The 26,814-nt window shown below is 40.3% G+C and overlaps 1 protein-coding gene across 1 annotated transcript in view; it reads right to left on the bottom strand.

Moving 5' to 3' along the window:
• Window positions 1-26,814, bottom strand: part of IQGAP1 (IQ motif containing GTPase activating protein 1) — a 102,454-nt gene that overhangs the window by 29,288 nt on the left and 46,352 nt on the right. The window contains exons 6-18 of the mRNA XM_079913249.1: window positions 24,618-24,685; window positions 23,423-23,536; window positions 22,681-22,859; window positions 21,691-21,775; window positions 17,206-17,369; window positions 16,305-16,380; window positions 15,324-15,487; window positions 14,946-15,106; window positions 13,260-13,384; window positions 11,130-11,293; window positions 4,144-4,234; window positions 3,805-3,972; window positions 2,726-2,868 (exon numbers count right to left, since the gene is read on the bottom strand). Of these exons, the coding sequence (XP_079769375.1) occupies window positions 2,726-2,868; window positions 3,805-3,972; window positions 4,144-4,234; window positions 11,130-11,293; window positions 13,260-13,384; window positions 14,946-15,106; window positions 15,324-15,487; window positions 16,305-16,380; window positions 17,206-17,369; window positions 21,691-21,775; window positions 22,681-22,859; window positions 23,423-23,536; window positions 24,618-24,685 (1,702 nt within the window). The remainder of the gene's footprint in view (window positions 1-2,725; window positions 2,869-3,804; window positions 3,973-4,143; window positions 4,235-11,129; window positions 11,294-13,259; window positions 13,385-14,945; window positions 15,107-15,323; window positions 15,488-16,304; window positions 16,381-17,205; window positions 17,370-21,690; window positions 21,776-22,680; window positions 22,860-23,422; window positions 23,537-24,617; window positions 24,686-26,814) is intronic.

Genomic DNA, 26,814 nt, shown 5'->3' with positions numbered 1-26,814 from the left:
GGGAGAGGCCACAACAGTGACAGGCCCGTGTATCGCAAAAAAAAAAAAAAAGATGTGGCACATATATACAATGGAATATTACTCAGCCATAAAAAGAAACGAAATTGAGTTATTTGTAGTGAGGTGGATGGACCTAGAGTCTGTCATACAGAGTGAAGTAAGTCAAAAAGAGAAAAACAAATACCATATACTAACACATATATATGGAATCTAAGACAAAAAAAAAAAAGATCATGAAGAACCTAGGGGTAAGACGGGAATAAAGACACAGACTTACTAGAGAATGGACTTGAGGATATGGGGAGGGGGAAGGGTAAGCTGTGACAAAGTGAGAGAGTGGCATGGACATATATACCCTACCAAACGTAAAATAGATAGCTAGTGGGAAGTAGCCGCATAGCACAGGGAGATCAGCTAGGTGGTTTGTGACCACCTAGAGGGGTGGGATAGGGAGGGTGGGAGGGAGGGAGACGCAAGAGGGAAGAGATATGGGAACATATGTATAACTGATTCACTTTGTTATAAAGCAGAAACTAACACACCATTGTAAAGCAATTATACTCCAATAAAGATGTAAAAAAAAAAAAAAAAATTCTTAGATCCAGGGCTTCCCTGGTGGCGCAGGCAGTGGTTAAGAATCCGCCTGCCAATGCAGGGGACACGGGTTTGAGCCCTAGTCCGGGAAGATCCCACATGCTGTTGGAGCAACTAAGCCTGTGCGTCACAACTACTGAGCCTGTGCTCTAGAGCCTGTGAGCCACAACTACTGAGCCCACGTGCCTAGAGCCCATGCTCCATAAGAGAAGCCACCGCACTGCAACGAAGAGTAGCCCCCGCTCACTGCAACTAGAAAAAGCCTGCGCACAGCAATGAGGACCCAATGCAGCCAAAAATAAATAAATAAAATAAATTTATTTAAAAAAAAAATCTTAGGTCCATACACAAAACACCAAGTAGGAGTGTCTCTGTGGAGGTTAGTTAGATTCTCAAAGGTGTACACGACCCAAAAAGAGTTAAAAATCACTCTGCTGGAAGATCACCCTGGCTTCCTTTAAGTGGCCAGTCAGGTCCTTGCCTCTCTTCTCTGCCTCCTCCACTTCGCATGCCAGTCAAAGGACCACTCGTCCTCCCTGAAATGGCCCATGTTCCTCCAGTCCTCGATGTCCTTCCCCACACTGTCCTTTCTGTCCAGAATAGACTTCCCTCTGTTTCTCATCTGCTAAAATGTTATCTACGCTGTCTTTCTCCAGGATAGAATTAACTGCTTCCTTAATATTTCCTCTATTGTACTGTTATTAGAGCATCTATTTCTCTCTGTCTTACATTGCAGTACGCAGTTCTGTGCCTGCTATTTTTACCACAATATTGTTAATAACTGGAAAGTAGAGACTCTGATACATCTTTATAGCCCCTCAACGCCCAACAGAGAGAGAGTTCAATGAGCTTAGTTAAATTTAATCACCTGTGAAACCATTAGCAGTGAAGATGAAACACTGGGAAGGTACGAGACTATAATTTCCCTCACAGGAGAACTTTAATAAACACAAGATAGAAACTCATTCCTCTGATAGGTGAGTTCTGAAGAAAGGGACTATTTCAGTTTTTACATATGTGAACATCCATTTTTTTCTATACAGGATTTGGGAATAACAGCCCAATGGAAGTAGATAACCTTTTTAAAAGTCCTTTACTGTCCCTTCTCTCTAGGAATCTTTGTGTGTATTAACCATGTGTCTAATCATGACCCACAGGAGCCTACTGAACAACTTCCCTCAATATATTTCCCTCTCCTTTCATGTACATTAGACAACTCCAGATTGATAACCACGAGCTTAGCACCAGGTAATGTTGGAAGTGCTCAACAGCCCGTCAAGGTCAAAGTAAGTGGCCATTACGTACAAGGACTGCAAACTTAGTACCTCACCTTAAAAACTAACAGTGGGCATAAGGTAAGTACACACACGACTGAAACAAATCCAAGTTGGTTAAATTCTAAATGAATACAAAGACTATGGGCGGGGGGCTTGAAATGAAGATGGAGTGGGGAAGGAAAAGGAATTTTAGTAAGCGTTGTAGAGGAGGTGACACTTTGAGATGGGTGTGCCTGGAAGGATAAAATTTTGACAGATGTAGATGGCAGGGGAGGGACATCTCACGACAGCAGGAACTTTGTTTCGTTTATGACTATATCTCCAGTGTTTAGAAGAGGGTCTGGTACATATAGGAGGTATTCAGGAACTGCTGAATGAGGAAATTCTAGTAAGAGTGAACAGCATAAGCAAAGACACGGGATGAGAAAGAAGCACTTTAAAAGCTGCTATAAGAAAAAATGCTAACTTTATGTGAAAGTGCAGGTTATATTCTAACATAGTACAGTTGGAATCTGTGGAATAGTCAGAAAAGAGATTAAAAATGTACACTGGGAAAGAGTAAGAGTAGTTGCATTTAATGAGAAGTCAGAGCAACTTTTTTTGTTCTTTGCTGGATCATCCAGTTTTCTTTAAAAAGCACACAATTCATCTGACTTAAGTCTATAATCCAGATGTTTTACTAATTTAGGCCTTAAGCACTCCCACTGGAAAAATTACTCCAAAGTAGTTTGTTATGTAGCCTTAATTTTAGTCTAGGGCTTCTGACCACATGCCCTGTTCCTCCTAAGTAATATTACCTCTAAAATACAGGTACTTTCCCTCAGCTTCTTCTTTTGTGAAGAAATGAGACCTACCTGGATCTCCTCCCGAGAAAGCTGCATAGAATTCTGCACAAAGTCTGGGGGTTCATCCCATCCTCCTGCCAGCGTCTTCAGATTGTGGTAATAATAATAGCCACCTTTTACCCAGTGCTTCACCCACTTGCTGTTATAATCTCCTGGCAGAAAATAAAGGAAAGATGAAAGAAACCCAGAGCCACACGCCCCACATTCACATGTCTGATACCACAGGATTGTTCTGGTAAGGGTTAACAAGCTGAATGAAGACCATTCCAAAACCTGTCCCTGGGTCTATGAGAGTAAAGAGCGATCCTAAGTCCCTCTTAAATTATGACTTTGGGGCTTCCCTGGTGGTGCAGTGGTTGAGAGTCTGCCTGCCAATGCAGGGGACACGGGTTTGTGCCCCGGTCCGGGAGGATCCCCCATGCCGCGGAGTGGCTGGGACCGTGAGCCATGGCTGCTGAGCCTGCGCATCCGGAGCCTGTGCTCCGCAACAGGACAGGCCACGGCAGTGAGAGGCCTGTGTACTGCAAAAAATAAATAAATAAATAAAATTTTAAAACTATGACTTTGTAATGTCTCATTTAGCTCATTCATATCCACAGTATAAAAAGAAAATACCTATGAAGTCCAAATGGGGAAATCAACCTTGACTGCCTCTGTTCCTTCCGAAGCCTATACCTAAGTAAGACCTTGTGTGTCAGAAAACTATTCTGATAAAAAACTTACAGCCATTCAGCCTCTCTAGTTAATTTTAAAAACAGGGCCATGAAACGGGATGAAAATTCTTATCTTTATTCCCCTCTTTTTGCAGATAAACTTTTAAATATCTACAGGCTTAGGTAATCAGAACTACTAACACCCTATGAAACATAAACGTTTTCAGAAAACTGACCTTTTTATTAACATAGCCACCCTCAAGGGGAAGAAAAAGAATATTTTCAAAAATAGGAATATTATCTCCTTGGGTCTTTAAAATAAGCCTAATACTGTACTTCTGAATTTCCCTATAGCTTGTCCCTTTGCTCTACATCTGCCCTGTGATATTTTCAAGTTCTTACTTTCAGGGCACATATTTATTTACGCAAACTCACCTGCTGCCAGTTTTTTCTTCTTGGCTTCAGCAAGGTCACTCTGGTAAGTTTCACCACATTCGGGGATGACGCCATACAAGCCGACATCAGGGGAACGAAGGGCACTCAGTGTTTTTCCTACATTGCCCTTCTCCACTGCTTCATTAATGGCAAAGATTCCTAAGGCAACTATCCCAGAAGAGAATTGTTACTGGAATAGTTTAGAAGGTGTCTAGATTCACCTACTAGCAAACTGTTCCCCCTACATCTTTCTATCTTGGTCAAGCTGAGTTCTAAGATACGGAGCACCTCGCCACCCCCACTTTCCACCAGAGTAGAAATAAAACAACTGATACATACACTTTTGTGCTTCTTGGGTGTCTTTGTTGGACTGCCAGATTCCACCTTGAATTTCATCCAACCATAACACAGCTGACTCATCCTGGGTTTCCTACAAACCATTAAAAGCAAAACAATACTATAGTCATCAAATCAGGGTACATGTCATGATGGCGGCTTCTGAGACTCAATTAGAGACAGAGGAAGAAGTTTCCAACATACAAGACACATGGAATAGTCAACTGGAAGAAGCCGGGCACCAAAAAACTGGTAAAGGGTTACAAGAGAAATATCACAGATGTAGGTGATGGATATAAGAAGATGGATTCAAGTTGTTCAGGAGGACAAGAGCTGCTAGAAGGGGCAAAACATCCCAACTGGGAAGGGGCGTAGGGACTTAAATACTGTGACAAGCACCATGACATGAAGTACTTTTTAGAAAGCCTCCTTTGCCAACAATATTCAGAGGGAGTTAATATTCTCTATGACTACTGTTTTTAGGACTATCAAGATGTTATCACATGTGAAGCCAGGAGTCACTATAGGCAATTTAATCTTATCACCAGCTTATATTCTAAAACTTGAAAGTTATATCAGTTGTTGGAAACTTAAAAACACATTTTCACACAGAAACATAATAAATGGTGATTAGTTTTCTCAGCATGGCCAACAAAAGCCTCTCTAGTCCATAGTGTAGTTTGAGCTGAATACTAGGGACAGAGGTGAAATACAAGTGGAGTCTTTTTCTCCTTCTAGACAAGGCACCTCAGGTTTTAAAGTGTCCAGGTTGAGAGTCATGTCTGAGGCAATCTTGACAGACCCAACAAAAGTAACTGTTCCTGAGGCTTGAGCTAATAGCAACTGGGATAAATAGTAGCTCAAAAATCCATCGAGACTACTTGATGTAAATATAATTTGCCAAGGCACCAATGAGGCGGCTGGGATCAGTAACTATAACTGTGTTGCCAGGTGAGGCAGGGTCTGGGCTGTGGGGCAAAATGGAAAGTTTCACTGCCTTCTGCAGGCCCAGCAGTTGAAGTGCAAAACCTTAGAGGAGGCTTGGTTTTCCTCCTGCATTACTGGGGAGAGATACACAATATTTCACTCAGCAGAGCCAAGCAGTCACAAACCCCTGCAATTTATAAAGCGCCTTGGAGACAGGGTAAGGCCAAAGGAAGGCATCTGAAATCTAAAGATGTCTCTGTAATTCAGAGTTTTAGAAAGATCATTTAACTTACAATCATAAGAGGCACCATCCCAATTTAAGAAGCTCATAGTCTTGGGAAAGGAAAAGAGTAACCCGATAAATAGAATGCAAGAACAAGTCACCTAATAGCTGCAGAACTTAGCACTTTTCTGCCACTGGTCAGCTTCTGTTACTGAAAATAGAAAATGGCCACACACAATTCCCTAGAGTCATACGAATAAATACTGGCAATGCTAAGCAATAGTTTCAATACGAGATGATACAATGAGTCAGCAACAACTTAAAATGAGAAGTCATAAGCTAGACGGCTGAAGGTGCAGTCTCCAAGACAAGTGGCATAAAAACCCTTGCACCCCCAAAGCAAGTATTTCCACAGAACCAGGCCACTTCTGGCTCAGTTTTAGGCTAATGCACGCGTCAGACGGCTCTGAGCAGAGTCTACTGTAAGCAAAGCCTGGGGGCTTGGCACAACCTTCCTTGCATCCAGAGAAAGGCGCAGCTTATCATGATTTCTGACCATTCAGAGTTCTGTCTTCTCTGCCCCGGACAGACTAAAGCAGAAGGATTAAAGCAAACACTTCCATACATACTCCCCCCTAAGAAACAAGGTACAGAGCTGTGGTGTGAGAGGAGGAAAAAACAACAACAACAATGGAGCAGTACATCAGGGGAAAATGATATATAGAAATACCCCTCACCAGACTGATGGAGGCAAGATCGGTGACATACACCTGCTCATCCCAGTGTGAGGAAAGAACAGGCTCTCTCTGCTCCAATTAGATCGAATAAGATGACAAAACCCAACATCCTCCTGTTAAAGTTTGCTCTAAAGATTAACTCAAATCACTCAGTAGAGAGTTAAAACCCTGAATGACATATTGTGGAAAATACTGAGATAAAATAGATTTAATGTGAAAATGCTATATAAAGTATACTGAAATAACATCCCTAACAACTCTGACTGACACTTAGAAGCACACTGACTGCATTTTAGAAGAGGTAAAGAGATAGGGACCAGAGATAAGAACCAAACGAGTGGGCAATGACTAGAGGTAAAAGAGGTGGAGAAGCCACAAGACACGGCGAAAAGAAAGGGAAAAGAGATGAAAGAATGGCTACCATACATATATGTGTGTATATATTCGGAAAGCACAAACACACACACTTGCAAAGGGCACTTCTCACCCCTTAAAACCTCCTTAAAAGTCTCTCCTATTATATGTGGCATGGATGCGTGTGTCATGATTGATAAAATATTACACATATGTACTGATAATATATATGTAACATATTATAGATACATATATGTGTAACATAAATATAATGTTTTATCGCTCATCACATATGTAAACTATGCTATATATACATATAAACCACTCCATACCTACCATATACACATGTAAACACACACACATGAATCTATACAACATATTTATCAACACAAGCACTGATCAATCAGAGTGGAGCAGAGATCTCATGGCCCCTTGCTGGTTTAGGTGTTAATTCTCCAGTTGCTCATAGCGGTAGTTCAGGGAAAGAGCTAGAACTGGGGGTGGAACACATTTGGGAGGCCTGGGACAGGAGCAATGTACCAAACAAAAGTATTCAATATTCTAACAACTGGTACAGCCATGTCAGTGCACACCAGCTGATTTTTAGCTACATGCATGTATGCCTGTCTGTGTACACTCAGACTGTGGGGTGGGGGAGGAGAAGCCAGACTTAAAAATCATTCATATTTGTAATTATAAAATGAGTTCCTTGAGAATTCCTGATATCTCTGTCTTGGCATTCAAACAATACTACCCAGTGACCAGTAATCCACTTTTAACAAGTATTCCAAAGGCACTAAATTTAAATGAAGAGAGAACTGACAATGGTGAAAACAGTAGAGGAAGGACCTCTGAATATCCCCTCCTACATAAAAGCAACAAAAACACTGACAAAAGTCATCAGAATCAACTTTTTCAAAACTACAGAAATGAACCAAAGGCTTGCAGCAATCAGAGAGAGTTTATTCAAGAACAGTTGACTCTCAGTAAGAACAGTGAGGCCTATGGCACTTAAACTGCCCTATTCCCATTTGTGCTCTGCCCACCCCCCTCCGCCCCCACCCCATAAACACCTACCTCCTTCAAAGCCCTATCTATTCCCACAGAACTGTCATTAGTTGCCATGTTAGGTAGTTCCCTGGAAGACCACAGCTAGGCTGTCTTTATTTGACCTGACTTAGAGCTTGCCCAGTGCAAACAGCCTTTTCTCCAGGGGTATTTGTCCAAAACAGAGGTAACTGCTTCACATCACAGATGCCTGGGGCAGTGGGTAAAAACTTAGGCAAATAATAGGTTAACCAAAAAGCTTAAAAGGAAAAGCTAGAGAATGAGATGTCCACAGAGAGCTTTGAAAAGCTCTGACAAATTCCTGGGATGGGAATCTAGAAGGTCATAGTGCATTATGGGCTATGCACATGCTCAGAAGAGATCTGATAAGGCTGTAAGCTCTGACCTCTGGCTGACCTTGAGGCTCTGGGCAAGCATGAAGTGAAGGGTAAAGCAAAATTGTAAACTGCCTGGCTGAGAGTCGAGGGCATGCCCCAACACACACAAAGGCCCTCAGCAAAGGCTGGGAGCTTTATTGGTTCTAGGCATTTAAGGAAATTTCTGACTAATCATTAGCTGACCACTAGCTAACCAAGCAGAGACTTCAGTGGACACACATGACAAAGAATACAGACTTGAAAATCACTAAACAAACAACAGCAGAAACAAACAGGGACAACCATAAACCCTGAGGAGGGGGTAGAATCTGATTTCCAAAGTTGACCCATTATTATTAAAATGTCCAGCTTTCAACCAAAAATTACAAGACATGCAAAGAAACAAGAAAGCATGGTCCAAACAGGAAAAAAACAGACAACAGAAACTGTCCAAATTGAACTTAGTAGACAAAGACTTAAATCAGCTATCTTCAGTATGTTCAAAGAACTAAAGGAAACCATATCTGAAGAACTAAAGGGAAGTATGAGAACAATGTCTCACCAAATAGAGAATATACATTTTTTAAAAAAGAACCAGATTAAATTATGGAGTTGAAAAATATAATAACTGAAATGAAAAATTCACTAGAGGGATTCAGCAGATTTGAGTAAAGAGAAGATATATGCATAATGGAATTCCCTAAAGGCAAAGAGAAAGAGGCAGTTTACTTGAAGAAAATCTGAACAAACCTATAACAAATATAGAGATAGAATCAGTAATCAAAACATATCCCACAAAAACAAAACCAAAAATTCAGGACCATATGGCTTCAACGGTGAATTCTACCAAATGTTTAAAGAACTAATATCAATCCTCTACAAATTCTTCTAAAACATAAAAGAGGAAGGAACACTTCCCAATTCATTCATTCTATGATACCAAAACCAGACAGAAAGATATTACAAGAAAAACAGATCAAATTTAAAGATCTTTTGCTTGCTAAATTTGGAACTCAGATGATTATTTTTAAAACTACTCCCAAGAGGAACTTAAAAGCTGAGCTGAGGCTTAAAAAAAGACAATTACACCTAACGTATAGTCTACCCATCTGAGCACGGCACTGTTAAGCACATTTTCCTCTAACTCTCCCCTTTCTCTGCCTTTGATGAACTCTGAAAAGTTATTCCACAGCAAAAGGAAATGCTTCAAACTCTAGTCACATCCTCTAATAAAAGTTTAACTCCTATGATCCAAACAAAAGGACCAGTAAGGCCCATCACATGTGTGAGAGCTGGTACAAATTATATCCTCAATCTACTTTCCTTTTTTAGACATGGACTCAGACCTAGCTTATTCTTTCAAAGCCCATTCCTCTGTCAGTTGGACCGGATATAAGACTCCTTTCGGACTAATAAGGCAGCAAAAAATAACACTACCACCACTGGCCTACAGAGAATCATTGCAGCCAGGCCCCAGGTTAGAGATTCTGAATTAGCAGAAATAGAATTAATGCTTAGGAATCTGTATTTTTAAAATGACTTTTCCAGCGTTCTAGTCATCAGTCAAGTTTGGGAAGCTCTGATCCAGTAAACTGATATCAAAGACAGGCCTCTATTTACAGCTTCCCTACAGCCAACCGCTTCTCACTTGAGTAAGTAAAATCAGTTAATGCCTTTGTCTAGATTTCCTCGCTACAAAATGGGGGTTGTGATTCAACCTTCACCACAGGATCAACTGACATGCATAGCAATGACCCTCTTTTTTTTCTTTTTTTTTTGCTGTACGCGGGCCTCTCACTATTGTGGCCTCTCCCGTTGCGGAGCACAGGCTCTGGACGCGCTAGCTCAGCGGCCATGGCTCACGGGCCCAGCCGCTCCGCGGCCATGTGGGATCTTCCCGGACCGGGGCACGAACCTGTGTCCCCTGCATCGGCAGGCGGACTCTCAACCACTGCGCCACCAGGGAAGCCCAGCAATGACCCTCTTAAAAGGAACCTGGTACTTGCTACACTTATATGTTTAGGACACAGTAATGTCAACTACTCTCATGACAATGGAATCAAATGAGATCTATCAACATTATATTATCCACAGCTCCTCCCCCACAACCCAAACTTCTAGAGCCCACAAGGCTGTCGGTGTACAATAGCTCCCTTAACACAAAAGCCCTGATCTGTTTTACCACTTTTGGCTTCCCAGAAGGAATCTGACCCCCTGAATTAAGAATTTCTTTTAGGGCTTCCTAAAGCAACATGGCAACTTCCTATTCAGCAAGAGGACTAAAAAAGGAGTAAATCTCATCCATTTCCTCAACAAACTAGCCACAAAGTGGAAACATGATCACTGACTCATGAATAAATGAATAAAATGTGGTACAGCCATACAATGGAATATTATTCAACAGTAAAAAGAAAATACTAATACATGCTACAGCTTGGATACACCAAGCTAAGAGAAAGAAGCCAGTCACAAAGGACCACACATTGTATGATTCCATTTATACGAAATGTCCAGAATAGACAAATCCATAGACAGAAAGTAGACTGATGGTTACCTAGGACTGGAGAGATTGAGAGAAATGAGGCGTGACTACCTACACAGGTTTCTTTTGGGGGTGATGAAAATGTTCTAAAATTGATTGTGGTGATGGTTGCACAATTCTGTGAATAGACGAAAAAACCACTGAATTGTATACTACAAAACAGTGAGCTGTACGGTATGTGAATTATATCTCAATAAAGCCATTATTTAAACTAAAAAAAAAGAAACTTTACGGCACTACCTACTAAAGCTTAACATATGTATTCCCTATGACCCACAAATTCCACTTCCAAATGTATACCTAATAGAAATGCATACATATATTTACCAAAAGACATGTGCTAGAATAAATCAGGATAGTGGTTTATTCCTGGGGAGTGGGGAGGTGAATAAGGATGTAAGGGGATATAAGGGGGTTTCTGTTAATGCTTTTTATAATCCGAGCACCAATTACATAGGTATGCTCACTTCTGAACATTTATACAACCGTACACTTAAATAACTGACACATTTTTCTGGATCTTATATTTCAATTGAGAATTTCTTTAAAGAGACATAAGAGATGTGTCTATAACCATAACAACAAAGGACAACAAAAAAACCAAATATGTAAAATAGCATAAGCTTCTGGAGGGCAGAGTCTATGACTCTTATGTGTCCCTCCAGTGCTCTGAATCTAAGGGTGCCCAGGAAATAGTCATTGAGAGAACACTCCTACCTCTATCTCCGTTCTAGGAGGGATGGAGTTCTCGGAACAAAAAGGAACAATTTAGTGCCACTCACCTGGGCTTTCTCTCTCTTTGCTCTGATCAGCGTGTCTTGGTAATGCTGGGCCACTCCTGCAAGGACCCCCTCGAGTTTAGCTGCAGGAATCTGCAGGGCCTGCAGAGTCTTTTGGGCATCACCTTCATCCAGGGCTTCATTAATTAAACCAATGGCTAAAATCCCTAAATATGAATGGACAAAAGGTTATTTTTTAGATTAAGAAATTGTATAAATAAAACAGTCTTTAAACATGGTAAGTGACCATAAATCCTCTATCCAAGAGTTACCATGATTCAAACTACAATTTGTCATTCATAATATTAAACAGCATTTAAATCTTTTTCCTTTAAATTTAGTGGTTTTTTTCAACTAAGTAAACTCCCTTATATCCATATTCCTATTGAAATCTCAAGTCCTTTTGTTTTATTTTTACTTGCCCTAACTTAAGAGTGATGAGGATTTTGATGAAACTGGCTTTATAAAGGATAGCTTTCAAGTATACTCCAATGTGTGATCAAAACCATTCTTGATTCACGAAAAGTCAAGAGTTCAAGGGATCTTAAAAGTCACCTAGTGGGACTTCCCTGGTGGTGCAGTGGTTAAGAATCTGCCTGCCAATGCAGGGGACGGGTTCAAACCCTGGTCCAGGAAGATCCCACATACCGCAGAGCAGTTAAGCCCCTGTGCCACAACTACTGAGCCCGCATGCCACAAATACTGAAGCCCATGCCCCTAGACCCCATGCTCTGCAATAAGAGAAGCCACCGCAGTGAGAAGCCCACGCACCACAACGAAGAGTAGGCCCCGCTCGCTGCAACTAGAGAAAGCCCGCACACAGCAACGAAGACCCAACGCAGCCAAAAAAAGAAATAAATTAAAAAAAAAAAAAGTCACCTAGTTCAACATTTTTATAGAAAAAAAAGATGAGTCTTAGGAATCTCCTCTCCTACACCACACAGCAAACAAGTAAGAGACAGAGAATCAAAGCTCAGGGTCTCCTACTCCAAGGGAAGACTCTTCCCACTAAATCACTGAATATTTCTCACAGGAAACACTAATTAAAACTAGAAATAGTCACTCCTCAGGTATCTCATCCAACTGGACTACTTTTGTAAAGACTCTGTTGTATAATAAAAAATTTGGCTGGTCTTTGTCCCTGGTTTCTGGAAAGGAGGCTCTAAACCCTTGGAATTTCCCAAGCGATAGGAGTATCTTCATTATCCATAGTGGGCCCCTAGGACCACACCTGAGTTTATGCCAACCAGGTGACTGCTGGTGGGCCCCTAGAAACTTTTGGGATAGGGGCTGGTCACGCTGGAAAGACCAACCATGTGATTAGAAGATTGGGGCTTTGAGCCATGTGATCTCAGAATATCAGCCCAGCTATTCCAGGGAGGAGAAGCAGACTGGAAATTGAATTCAATTACTTGGCCAATAGCTGGCCATAATTCAATCCATTATTTGTATGGAACGAAGCCCCACTAAAAACTCTGGATATCCAAAGCTCAGGTGAGCTTCCCTGGTTGTGATACTCATCAATGGGCTAGGAGGGCAACACACCCTGAGGATACAGCAGCTTTGAATTTGGGACCCTACCAGACATTGCCCTCCTGTTCTCTTCTTTTGACTCATCCTGATTTGTATTCTTTACAATAAAACTATAACCGTAAGTATAGTGCTTTCCTGAGTTCTGTGAGTCATTCTAGCCAATTATTGAACCTGAGGGGATAGAGGGAACCCCTGAATATATAGCCAGTTTTTCAGAAGTGTGGTGACCTGGGAACTCCAGAGATTAAGGCTGGTGTCTAAAGTGAGAGGAGTCTTGGGGAGGACTGTGCCCTCAATCTGTGCAGTATGACCTAACTCCAGGTAGTCAGTGTCAGAACCACTTCTTATAATAGCATTTAAAAATAACAGATCATGTTCAATTCGCCTCCTGAAAATTTTAGTTCTTATTACATACTTATCTAATCATAGCAGTTGCCTGGTGTTTCGAAAACAATATACAACTGTAGCTTTTTGAGACAGATTTTTTTTTTTTTCCAATTTCCAAAAATCCTCCCGGGAGTAGTGTTTAGAACCAGCTCATGGAATCACATTATCTGTAACTGTGACATTATCTGGGGGGACGGGAAGTAGATTACTCACTCTCATGTTCCTCCTGCACCACAAGATTCACATGGTCCACACAAGCTTGGATGTCATTCCATGTAATAAATTCATTATTCTCTGCATCTGCTTGAGCTTTCAGTTTCATCAGCTCATCGAGATACCTGCTCCATTCCCCCAACAAAAGAGACAATGAAGTGCAACATAAGAAAAGGGACCTTCAGGATTATTTTGGTTGACAGGAATGAGAAGACATGGGGGCAAAGGATCCAAGGAACAGAGATAGCTAAGGAACCCCAACAGCTTGATGTATTCTAGAGGTCAGCTTTGGGACCGAGGAGTTACCTTGAGCAAAGTGTAAAAATGCAAGGATATCACTTATTCTTAACGGCCTATTTATATTACATGTTCTGAATTCCAAGTAAGACCAACTCTGGAGTCAGTGGCAGCAGCTCAAGCAATCCCTCTAAAGACAAGAAAACAAGGCCATACACCAGCTAACAAACACAGAAGGAATGACAGATCAACAAATCACCATTCAGCAACTCTTACTGAAAGTATATGGATTTAGGCAAGGATTATCAATTGGGGTTAAAAATATTAGATGAATGGTTAATGGGGAACTGGACATTTTGATGCTGCAAAAGGTACAAAAATGATTATATTCTGGGGATTCCCTGGTGGTGCAGTGGTTGAGAATATGCCTGCCAATGCAGGAGTCATGGGTTCGAGCCCTGGTCCGGGAAGATCCCACATGCCGCGGAGCAACTAAGCTTGTGTGCCACAACTACTGAGCCTGGGCTCCAGAGCCTGTGAGCCACAGCTACTGAAGCCCGCAGGCCTAGAGCCCATGCTCCGCAACAAGAGAAGCCACCTCAAAGAGAAGCCTGTGCACCGCAACGAAGAGTAGCCCCTGCTCGCCACAAACTAGAGAAAAGCCCACGAGCAGCAACGAAGACCCGAGGCAGCCAAAAAAAAAAAAAAAAGTTACATTAAAAAAAAAAAATTATGTTCTGGTGATAAGGGAGAAAAATAAATATGCAATTGGAGGGATTAATGTCCCTTAGTATCTCTAATGGTGGGGACAAGCAGATTTTATATGCCTCTTGATATGAGAAAATATGAAACACACGTCGCCAAAAATATTTAATTGAATCTTGACAAGTCTTTAGACCTAATTTACAATTTACAGGAATAAACCAAATATTAGGAAGCAACCAGAACTGAAGATGGGACATTTTATAGGACAACTGGCCCCATCTCTTTAATATGTCAGTGTCATAAAGAAACGGACAATGCTAGATTAAAAGATACCAAAGGGACACAATAATCAGATGTTAACATGTGGTCCTGGATTGGATCCTGGTTTGAACAAACCAGCTGAAAAAACAAACAGTTTTGGAACAAGAAGTACGAAAATGGACTAGGTTTAGAAAGTATTAAAGAAGTACTGTTGATTTGTCAGGGTATAAGAGTGTTATTTTGGCTATATAATATCCTCATTGTTTTAAATAAGTATACTTATAAATTTAGGAGTGGAATGTTATATCTGTAATTTACTACAAAACCTTCAGCATAGTAAAGAATAAAATGTATCAAAATAGAAAAAATAAAAGACAATCACACTGAAGTCACAATGCCTGCAAAGAAAATAAGAGTGTTGGCACACGAAAGACAGAGGTGACAGCTACCTAATGGATTCAACCCAGCACTCTGGGCACCCACCTCTGGCAGTTTTCTTCTTCAATATTGGTAAGGCCTGTAACTGAACTGCTCAACTGTTTCCACACTGTATTCATGTCTCCGGATTCCAGCGCCCTGTTGATTAGGGCCACCGATGACAACATCTCCACTGCAACAGAGAGCTCAGGATGGGTGAGGCTATGCTGTACAGAAAGTGAGGGGGGAAAGAATAAGGAAAGACATTCTGGAATACCAAGGGAGGTCAGAAGTTTAATAAAACCATAACGAGTCTAAGTTTCCAGTAAAACAAAACAAACAAAAAAAACCCCTCTACCTAACTACACCAAGAAGTGGGTATTAAATTTTAAATTCACGTCCACTCTGTTTTGCTCACAAACAGCACAGGTTCAGTTAACTCACCTGAGGACTCTGTTGCTGCAGGGTAGCCAGTTCCTTCTGATAAAGATCGGCAGCAAATGGAAACACCTGGGGCAGCTGGGCTTCGGGATTCATTAGCTCCATAACAGTCTTCTCAGCAACACCCTTCTGGATTGCAGCATTGATCGCTGCCACTGCTGTCAGTCCTGGGTAGAGAACAAGGAGGTCACAAAGGCAGCTGGCTTTGAGAGGCCCGAGGGGAAGCAGATGCCAATTTTCACAGAAGAAAGTTATATTCTGTGGATAAGCTATTAGCCATGACGTTTGAAGTAGAACTTTCATCTTTAGAAAACAGCCTCCTTTGTATGAGGGTGAACTGCATGGTATGTGAACTACATCTCAATAAATCTGTCTCTAAAAAGCAGCCTCCTCTTCTCCTCACCCCTTTTTTCTTTCCACTCCAAATCATCCTGCCTGCCACCACTACGCTCTACCTAAGACATCCTTCCCCTACAGAGGGGAGCCTGGCAAAGAACTAGCTTGTTAAGCTGCCATTCAAAGCTTCCCACAATCTTTCCAAGCCTTTATCTTACACAACTCAGCCTAAAACATCTACAAAAATTTTATTCTACCCACTGTTCCATAATACATCTTTCACCTTCTGTCCCTCTGCTCACACTTCCTCTTCCCCTGTTGCCCCATATTAGGAACACCCTTCTCTCCTGTCTCTCAACATACAAATCTTGCCAATCAATCCCTAGTCCTGTCTCCTCCAGATGCTTCCCTAACCAACCACGTAAGCACGAGCTTCCTAGCCAAAGTGAGACTACGCTGACTCCGGTTCTACTTTTAAAACTGGAGGAACCCTTCTGCCACCAAAGGTACCTGGTAGTTGACTGCAGCTAGTAGCCTTGGGGTGGGGTGAGGAATGACAGAATCTAACCTCAGGTCCCTCAACGACACAAAGCCACTTTCCTCCCCTACTCAGGATCTCAGTGGACACGCAGCTGAGAGGACTCTTACTTCTCTGATACTGCTGGGCAGCAGTGTTTGCGGCATCCACTCCAGACTGTAGCTCCTCCTTCTGCAGGGCCTCAGCCTGACCACCGTGAGAAAAGCAAAGAACACTTAGGTAAAGATGACTCCTGCCTAGGCCTCCGGGCCTTGTAGTTCTCATATCTCAACAGCAGTCACTAGGGACAGAGAGCCACAGGCATAAGAGACAGCTTCAGGCTACACACAGCCAAAGCGGCAGCCTGAGCGAGAGCCGAATGCCCTTGTCAAATCTCGGGTAGAGTGACTCTCCTGATATAAGCACATTAAAAAAATATATTTTGTAAAGAGCATCAAAATGTTCTGAGATAAAATGTTTGTAGAATCATTAGCACATTAATGCTGCTTCCTCTGGCCAATGCTGAGGATTTGTAAAATGTATACTTGTCCTTATTTAGAAAAAGAAAAAAAAAAAAGAAATCCCCTCATATTTGTTCTCAAAAAAGAAAACCATAAAGTCCCACACAGTCTACTCTTACTGCACATTAAGTACTTTCCCAGTGTTGGCCAGAGGAAACTCATCAGGTATGGTTTTTTAAAAGTGGAAATTCCTGAAGTAAGAATAAAAAATTTCAGGTTCTCCCCAATGGCTTTTAGTTGGGGATTTAAGGGACTTCAAGTGAAGGGGTGGTCAGATTCACTTGCCGGGATGGGCAATGTTTATTTTAAAAGACGATTTACAACTCTAAAAGCAAAAGAGAGCTGAAGACAATGTGTACTTTACCTGAGTATATTAAACAGCCTAATTCATCTGCAGGAGAAAAAGTTATATTAGGGGGGAAAAAAAGCCCCATATATACCTTGACACAACAGCATGGGATTCAAAAGGATGTATATAAACTCTTGCAGGTGCAACTCAGGGTACTTTTACCTCTCTCTTCTGCTGTCTATCACTGAGGAGTTGCTTGAGGTACCAGTCACTATTCTGCTGCTGCAGTCCTCGAAGGCCCAGCGCTGGTGACTGCAGAATCTTGAACAAGGCCAGTGCAGATCCCTGCTTCAAAGCCAGGTCTATATTCGCTAACGCAGCAAACACTGAGGAGGAAAAAAGGCAAACGCTTAAGAAAAAACTATGTTAACATTATAGCCTAGAATATTTTTTCCTTCCTGAAAACCAATCCCAGTTCCAGATCAGGGAAATATAATTAGATAGCTTTTATTCTGGAGTATCACAGAAGCATTAGACTTTGGGGTTGGAAGAGAACCTTAAAGTCATCACATCCAGGGGTTCCCAGGTTGTTCAGATTTAACAGATTCCTGGATCACACCCCAGGCCTACTTAAAAGCTTCTAGATGCAGAGAGCTTGGCACCAATATGGTCAGCAATATAAGAAGCACCAATAACACATGCCTAAATTCCCTCTAGAATGCCAAGTCATTATCCAGACTAAACTACTATACAGGAGAAGGTATCCCACACAGCAATTTACTACATCTCTGGACAATTCTGTTTATAAAAATTGTTAAAGCTCCCACCCTAGAGTTGATACTTGAATACATCCAACCCCCTTCCCTGTGACTGTCTACTCCTGACTAAAGAACCTTAGTTCCTCCAACCATTTCTTATCCAGCATCATTCTGAATCCCTTCATTATCCTGGTGTACTCTGGTGAATGTACTCTGCCCAAAGCAGTGCTTAGACATCAAGGCTGGTCTGACTGCGTGGAGTGGAAGGGGCTCTCTACACCACCTCAATATTCTCTACTTCTAGTCACAGAACCTGACGTCACACAAGGGCTTTATTATCCAACAGTAAAAATGCAGACTTTCCTTCATCTGAAAATGATAACAAAGATACCCTCCTCATAAGATTAAATAAAATCATATACATGAAAGTACTTTTATATTGTAAAATAAATAAGGTATTACTAAGTTGAAAGTCAACATATCGTACTTTCTGATTTCAGAAATGACAGCCACTGGAAAATCATAATTATTGTATTATTTTCAGCTTTCCTATTTTAGAAGAGAATATAGAGTTCGCCCTCCCATGTCCCACCCAGGAATGACCATATGATTTTACCACCAAAGTAGCAAAAAAAAGTCAATAATAAAATACTAAAAATTAAAATATTTGGGGCATAGCAGTATTTATCAATTTTAACTGTTTTCATTAGTAAAGAAACAAAAAGAAAATTAATGTAAGCTGTTATAAAGAAACAAAACAGTGCAAGAGAAAACAAAGTCTCAAACTAGAACTAAAAAATAACACCAAGAGGTGAAAGGATGAAAAGGTTAGATTCCTAAGAGACTGTCTCCTTCTTCCCAACATTCCCCTGCAATTCAGCTCACTGATCACCACACGAAGGAGGTGAGCAGCTCCTTGAATCATGGCTGCAGGTCTATGTGGCCATTAGCCAACTAAACGAGCATTTTTCAACAACACAGACCAAGGCACCTGCTGCAAACACAGCCATGAACAAAGCAGACAGGTTATCTCCATCTTCAGGAAGTTTTTGTAGTAGTGGGGGACAGAAAACAAAAGCAATATAGGTAACAAGCAGGTTTCCTCTACATATGCAATGCAGAATCTCAGACTATCCATCTGCAAAGGCATCTGGTCAATTATGCTTTTACTAGAAATGTAAACTTACTACTTAAATATGTAAATATTTAAATGAACATTTACTAATACTATAAAGTTTACAACATTATTTAAACACTTTCTCCCACTATGCTTTAATTACCTAACTCTAATTTTCCTTATCCTACTTAACAAAAAATAAAAACTTTTTCTCATTTTTAACTATCTGGCCTGCAGCTTTCTTCTGGGGCAGCGTGAATGGCTTCTCAAGCCCTAGGGAAAGAATCTTATCTGTTATTACATTAAGATGATTCCCAGGACCTAAAGTCCCTCTATCTTCCTACCATACAACTTTCCCTTGTCTCAGACTTTCTCTACTATTAGGAAAAGCTTGTCCCCCTATGGGGAATTCTGCCTTATCCTCACCTTCTTAACTACCCTAAGAACCCCAGTGAAGGTTCAGATACAAACCTCGAGGAAAAGTCATCATTCTTTTCTTTATTCTATGACTGTACTTCACACACCTTTGGTTGCCTTGAAATTACTCACTGTATTGTTCTAACCAAGTTGCCCTGAAATTATTCATTTGACTATTTACCTTCCTCACTATACTGAAAGCTATTTGAGGGAATTTTTACTATTTTGCTCCTCTGACCACATGAGAACAATATGCATGAAACACTTTAAAAATATATACATATGTTTCTCTCCTTATAAGTTTATAACGGACTCTAATACAATTAGCCAGGTAGGGCTATAAGGCTAAAAAATCCCAGACAACATGGTAGAGAAAAAATCCCTTAGTAAATAAAAGAGTATTTTACGCGGTGTATGCAGCAGGAAATGTGCTGGACTTTCTTCTCACACAGAGAACTAACTACAAGGGCATTCTAGTTTATACTTGCTGACTTAAGTAGTATTCATACAGATACAGCACAACAAATCACCCATACGTGAATGGAACTATCACTCTGTTCAGAAAGCTATTATCCTAAATGAGCCAGAATGGAACAGAATACAAAGACTCCTGGTCAGGATTTAGAACTCCCTATCACATGGAGTTGGTAAAATCTTATAAATTCACTCCAGTTATTCAGAGTATTAGTTCAAGTGAGAAACTGGGATCTCCAAAGGAACGAAGAGGACACTGATTACTTTTACTATTATTATTATCTTGATCAAGATAAGATCAAGTCTGGTTGAATCAAGCAAGGTTTTTTAGTTCTTTTGGTGAGTCTAACCCTATTATTCTAGGAATTATGAGGATTTGAAAAGCAGAACTCAGAAGTAAACTCTACTTTAAGTTTATAAATGTGTCAGAAACAAAAAGCAAGCAATTAAGACAATACATAATTAAGAACAAAATTGTGTGGTTTAGCATATAAATGCAGTAGGACATGTGAAAGGCAAGTATATTGTGAGCTAGGATGGGCACTGAGGTGAGAACTGAGCTGAATCTTGAATGATGGGTATAATTTGGATTAAGTAAGAGATGAGGCGTGAGGGCATTACAATGGCGAGATTACATGATTAACAAAAGTGATAATAATATTGTTTACTGACTGCTTACTAAATACCAGGCAATTGACATACATTATCTCATCATTCGTATAATGATTCTATGCCACACATACCCAATTCCCACAGCTATTACTACGAGGGCAAGAGATCAAATCCCAGTTCTGATTAACTCCATAGCCATTTTTCATGAGTCATGAAATAAACAATGAATATGGGAGACAATTAGGCACATGAGTTTCTATAGAGTTATATGCATAAAATACTACATAAAGAACTCCACCAGGCTAGGGATCTGCTTTTGTCTGGCAAGTAATAAGGAACTAATGCAGGTTCTTTTGAAGAAGAGTAACAAAATGAAAATGACACTTTCAAGAAATTAGTTTTTCAAAAGTGTGCAACATACACAAAATCAATATGAACAGTACAATCTCATTTTTGTTTAAATATGTTTTGAAGGATATGTTAAAAATATCAAGAGTGGTTATCCTAGGTGATGGGGTCTAATTTTTTGTTTGTTGTTTATTTCTGGATAACTTGTATTACTCTTTAAAAGAAAAACAAAACTATATAGGAAAATAGGGACTTCCTTGGTGGTGCAGTGATAAAGAATTCGCCTGCTAATGCAGGGGACACGGGTTTGATCCCTGGTCCGGGAAGATCCCACATGCTGCAGAGCAACTAAGCCCGTGCACCACAACTACTGAGCCCGCGAGCCACAACTAGTGAGCCCGCACGCCACAACTACTGAAGCCCGTGTACTCTAGGGCCCGCATGCCGCAACTACTAAGCCCGTGTGCTGCAACTACTGAAGCCCATGCGCCTAGAGCCCGTGCTCTGCAATAAGAGAAGCCACCACAATGAGAAGCCCGTGCACTGCAATGAAGAGTAGCCCCTCTCACTGCAACTATAGAAAGCTCATGTGCAGCAACGAAGACCCAACGCAGCCAAAAATAAATTGTTCTTTTAAATTTAAAAATAAATAAATAAATAAAAACAGGAAAATGAAATCCCTATTCAGATTTAGGTGTCTAACACAGGGTGAAAGAGTGAAACCGTAGCCAAAAAATCCAGTTTGTAAGTTACAGTAGATGAATAGATGGAGGAGTGGGGGCCTGTCTGAGGACAATGGTAGCCCAAAGAGAAGACGTATGAACACAAAAGACTTAAGTAAATGAGTAACAGTTCCTAAGCAAACCCATGAATGTCTGAAATAAACAAACTTAAACCATGCCATAGGTCCAAGAAGAGATCAACAGCTGCCACATTATTCTGTCACATTCTTTTAGGTGCCTGATGTGGGGACATACTTACTGTTGACTTTATTTATATTGCCTTGAATTTCAGCTTGAGTGAGCAGCTCCTCATAAACGTCCCTCTCTCTCTCAGAGCTTTCTGTCTGAAGATGAATAAGAAAGTGTAACTAAATTAGCTCAGGTCTCTAAGAAGACCACAGAAATATATTTGTGCTCCTCCCCCACCATTACAGAACCAACAGCAAGTAAGGGTGTGGCTTAAAATCCTTAATAAAGAAAGAGCAGAATGCTACACAACTGTAACTAAACACATAAAAAGCAGATCTGGGCTTCCCTCGTGGTTCAGTGGTTGAGAGTCCGCCTGCCGATGCAGGGGACACAGGTTTGTGCCCCGGTCCGGGAAGATCCCACATGCCATGGAGCGGCTGGGCCCGTGAGCCATGGCCGCTGAGCCTGTGCGTCCGGAGCCTGTGCACCACAATAGGAGAGGCCACAAAAAAAAAAAAGCAGATCCACTTGTAAATAACAAGCCCAGGGGTTCTTCCAGAGTCAGGCAAGAGAAGGAAGCACTGGTGAACCCTGCCCTGCTCACTTGTGAGTCTGCATCCTTGCCTCAGACCTGAGCAGAACAGGTACATCCAGGGATTAGATCGCAGAGCCTGTCACTGGTTTGCACAAAACTCAAGAAGGAAGCAGAAGTCAAAATAGAATCTAATACCAAAAGACTACATACTGGGTAACTCCATTTCACTTATATAGAATTCTAAAAAAATAAACTAAAGTGATCGAAAACAGACTGGTAGTTGCTGGGGTCAGGGGTGGGGAGTACGAGGAAGTACAGACTGACTGCAAAGGGGAGACGTGGGAACTTTTGGGGTGGTTACACATCCATATACATTTGTCAAAACCCATCAAACTGTACACTTTAAATGGTTGAATTTTACTATATGTAAATTAATACCTCGATAAAACTGATTTTTAAAATGGAGTCATATCAAACAGTGAAAGAATATAAATCAGTTAGAAAGATCAAATGTTCCATTTTTACCCTGTTTTTAGCATTTGTCATTTTGTCCTGCTTGGCCTGGTAAAGTACATCCTGGTAAGTGGAAGCCAGGGGCTCTTCAAGGTTCACAAGCATGGCATTGGGATTTTTCAAAGCTGCAAACGTGTCAGCTGAAATTCTATGGTCAATAGCTTCATTAATGGCAATAACGGCAGCATGTACTAAAAAAAAAAAAATTCAAAACATAGAACACTAAGGTTATACAAAGTAAAGGATATACATTACACATTCAAACACTGCAACCCCCTATCACAGAAAGAGGCTCCTTTTCATAGAGGGAGGGGTTAGAGGACCCCCAGATCTTCAAGCCCAGTCTTTTTCCTCTGATGCACAAACCCACAGCTCGGCCTGTGATCCATGTCTGAAATGCTGAATCTGAAATCTTAACAGGGAAATATTCATAAGAGACTCTGAAAGGAGCCTCTGAGCATTTGTTATGGAAATGTTCACCTTAATCATCACGTAAACACCATCAGAAAATAAGAAACTCCAAAAGGCACTGAAATGTAGAATTCACTTTCTAGTGCTTTTATTTTAATCAAAATCACTCACTTATTTCCAAATAACAATAGCATAGATAACTGTATAGTAGTGTTTAAATCTATATCTACTGACCTAAACTTGCTAGCAAAATTCCTAATGTCTAAGACCATCATTATAGTATTAATCATTAAAAGTAGTAGCAACAATCCCATTTGAACCCACAAAATTTCTCTCTTCTTACATGCGGCTTCATCCACTGACAGTTCATTAGCCAGAATGCCCCCGATCTTGCTAAAGGCAGGCATCTGGATCCCATACTTCTCCAGTTCAATCTTCATGTTGTTGATTTCTTCTTCTACAGGGAAAAATTAAGACCCAAACAAGCAAGTTAAACACCTTTCCATAACAGAGAAGGAAACAGATTCCTCAACTACAAAATGTATTGGATAAAATGACATCTACCTCTTAGGGTTGTTAGAAGGATTTAAATAAGATAATATATGGAAAGCACTTAACATGATACCCGGTACATAACATGCACTCAATAGACACAGTATTATCAAGAGCATCAGAAATAACTATAACATGAGACTGGCTCTATTGAAAATAGTTCTCCCAAACTGCTACTTATGGCATTCCCTATAATGAACTTACGAATGGAGCAGCTTTAAAGGCAGCTCGAACAAGAAGTGAATCACAAGCCAGTTATCTGTCTTTACAATCCAAATCACTAGCTACTATTACACAATTTCATTTCTAAGGCAGAAAGCCAAATGATAAAGAAAACAACATGTAAGGTTTGGCCCTTGCCCCAAGTCTGGGGAACAACTTCTCTGGAAGGAAAAATATCACAGATAAAAGTTTTATTTACAATTTTTAAAACTCCCCGGCCTACAAAAGATTTGACTCTATCTTACCCCTAACCAATATTACCATTGTTCTTTTGCTCCCCAAGCCCCCATCTCTTCAAGCATCTGACTATAGCAAACACCCACCCAAATAAGCTAAAGTTTTAAAATTAGTAAATTGTCATCTTTGTATCATCTCGCTCCCCTTCCCTTGCCTACAACTGGTGCTCACTGGAAGGGAAGGGGCAAGACTGTTATAAAGATTTTTCACTGTACATGAACCTTTAATGTTACATGTTAGTATTATATTATTTTTTACATACTATATGTTAATATTCTTTCTAACTTACATATAAGAAAACTGAGAATTATCAATCATACCCATGTCATAACTGAGAGAACAGAGCTTGAAATTCCAAGTTTAGTGGAAGAAGAGGAGAAGCAGGAGAAGCAGGTTACTCATGCTTTTTTTTAATCTCTGTTGGCACAGTGTTTTTAAAGCCGTACGTCTTTAAGATTTGCACTGTTGACTCTCCAGGTTATTTCCACATAAATCAAGCACTTCCTGCCAAGTTTGTAACTTCTTACCTGTGAAGTCAACCTTTCCATATAGGTCTTGAATCTGAGGAGCCAGGCCTAGTTTGAACAGGTACAAACTAGAAGATATAATATGCAAAAGAGTCAGGCCTCGCAGCTGAACCTCCCTGTTGCTCTAAGTTCAAAGGGGAAAATCAGCATAAAGGACAGAAACACTCTGAACACAGAGACTCCCAGTACTCTACCATATTCCACTTTGCAGTTACAATACTTTACCTCAGAGCCTTTTTTTAGTTTTACATAACAAGGAGGTCCTTAAAAAGTCACATAATGTAATGCAAAAAGCACTGGACTGGGAATCAGCAGATGCAAGTTTAAGTCCCAGCTCCAGCATAAATCCAATGTGTGATTAGATGTTAATATAAATGTTAACATAATAAATATAAGTGAAGTCTCTTCACTGTTTACCTTCCTGTGATCAGTAAGTTTTAAGTAACAGGACATTTTAGAAAAGTCTCATAAAAATGATTCAGACAGCAAATCTTACTTAAGCTGAATTCATATTACTGATGGAAAAGTTTAATTCAGGTACTTTAAGAGTTTTAAATAAAGTATATATTATAAATCTTTACTCTTTAAATAAAAATATCCTACACTCTAAGCTCCATGAAGGCAGGGACAATGAAAGTCTTATTTACCAATGCCTACCCAGAGCCTGGCATATATTAATAAATATTAATCAATATTTCACAGATGGATGGAAGTCTGTAACATGAGTTAGATTAACTGGATTCTAAGGCTCTAGCAGGTCAGAATCAATAAATTAGAAGAGATCAGAAGGGTGACTTCCCTGGTGGCGCGGTGGTTAAGAATCTGCCTGCCAATGCAGGAGACACGGGTTTGATCCCTGGTCCGGGAAGATCCCACATGCCATGAAGCAACTAAGCCTTTGCGCCACAACTACTGAGCCTGCGCTCTAGAGCCCGCGAGGCACAACTACTGAGCCCACGTGCCACAACTACTGAAACCCACACGCCTAGAGCCCGTGCTCCGTAACAAGAGAAGCCACCGCAATGAGAAGCCTGCGCACTGCAATGAAGAGTAGCCCTGGCTCAATGCAATTAGAGAAAGCCCGAGCGCAGCAACGAAGACCCAACGCAGCCATAAATAAATAAATTATTTATTTATTTATTTTTTAAAAAAAGAAAAAGAAGAAGAAATCAGAAGGGCACTCCACAGGGATTAACGTGAGCAAGACACTGACAGCCTATCAATAAGGGAGGAAATAAAAAAATGTCTAAGAAATAAATCACAGAAACTCAATAGAGCAGTCTACAGTTTTTGCAGATAGCCTATAAACCTCAATATTATCCAAATACAAATATGTATCACGCATATTGCATTCACAGAACTGATCAGAACCCAAACTGCATATAATAAACCCCAATGCATAATCTAAAAAAAAAAAAAATCAAGTGTTCTAAAAATACATTAGAATATATACATCCACAATAACTAATCACTTTCTCAGATAAGTGCAAATATAAATCATACGTATATGATTAAGGGCTTTTCTTTAGAATAAAATGCTCAAGATGGAAATACATGAAGTTCCTCTCTGCAAAGATTTTACATCTATTCAATAAAGTTTCCAAAGCCAAACAGCTAACAACTTTCTACACACATTTTACCTTATATACTTTCCCCACACAATGTTCCATCTGCATTCTAAATTAGTAGAAATATTTTTCTCCAGAAATTTCTTCCTCTTTTATTCCTACTTTAAAACAAGAAAGTGGCTGCCACACTTTAACAAAAGCTTGGGCATGTCACTTTCACAGCCCCAAGAACAGTGAGTTAGCTTTTAATATCTTTCAACAGTAAATTAAAGGTGTTACAATGATATCACTAGCTGCTATAAAAAGTAGAGGAGTGGTAAGCAGAAAACAGATGGGCATCATCTTTCTTTTATCTCATTTTAATTATTAGGAATATTTTAAGGATATGCTGGAGTTTTAAATGGAATCATAATGGCCACTTGGATCCTCTTATCCAGCATCCAAAGTATTTAACCTCACAGCTAAAACTTAAAACTCCTAACAATAAACACCACTTTCAATCTTTGTTCCTAGTCTCCTATGTCTGCTTACAAATAAGCTGTTAGGTACCTATAATAGTCAGCCTGTAATTGAGCTCAGATTTCTTTTTCTTTTCCTATCTAAGATATACTTTATAGCAATGAGGAAAA

The sequence above is a fragment of the Stenella coeruleoalba genome (assembly GCF_951394435.1).
Source record: "Stenella coeruleoalba genome assembly, chromosome: 2".
In the NCBI taxonomy this organism is placed as follows: domain Eukaryota; kingdom Metazoa; phylum Chordata; class Mammalia; order Artiodactyla; family Delphinidae; genus Stenella; species Stenella coeruleoalba.
Note: the sequence above shows the minus strand (reverse complement) of the source record. Positions and strands in the feature narration are given on the sequence as shown.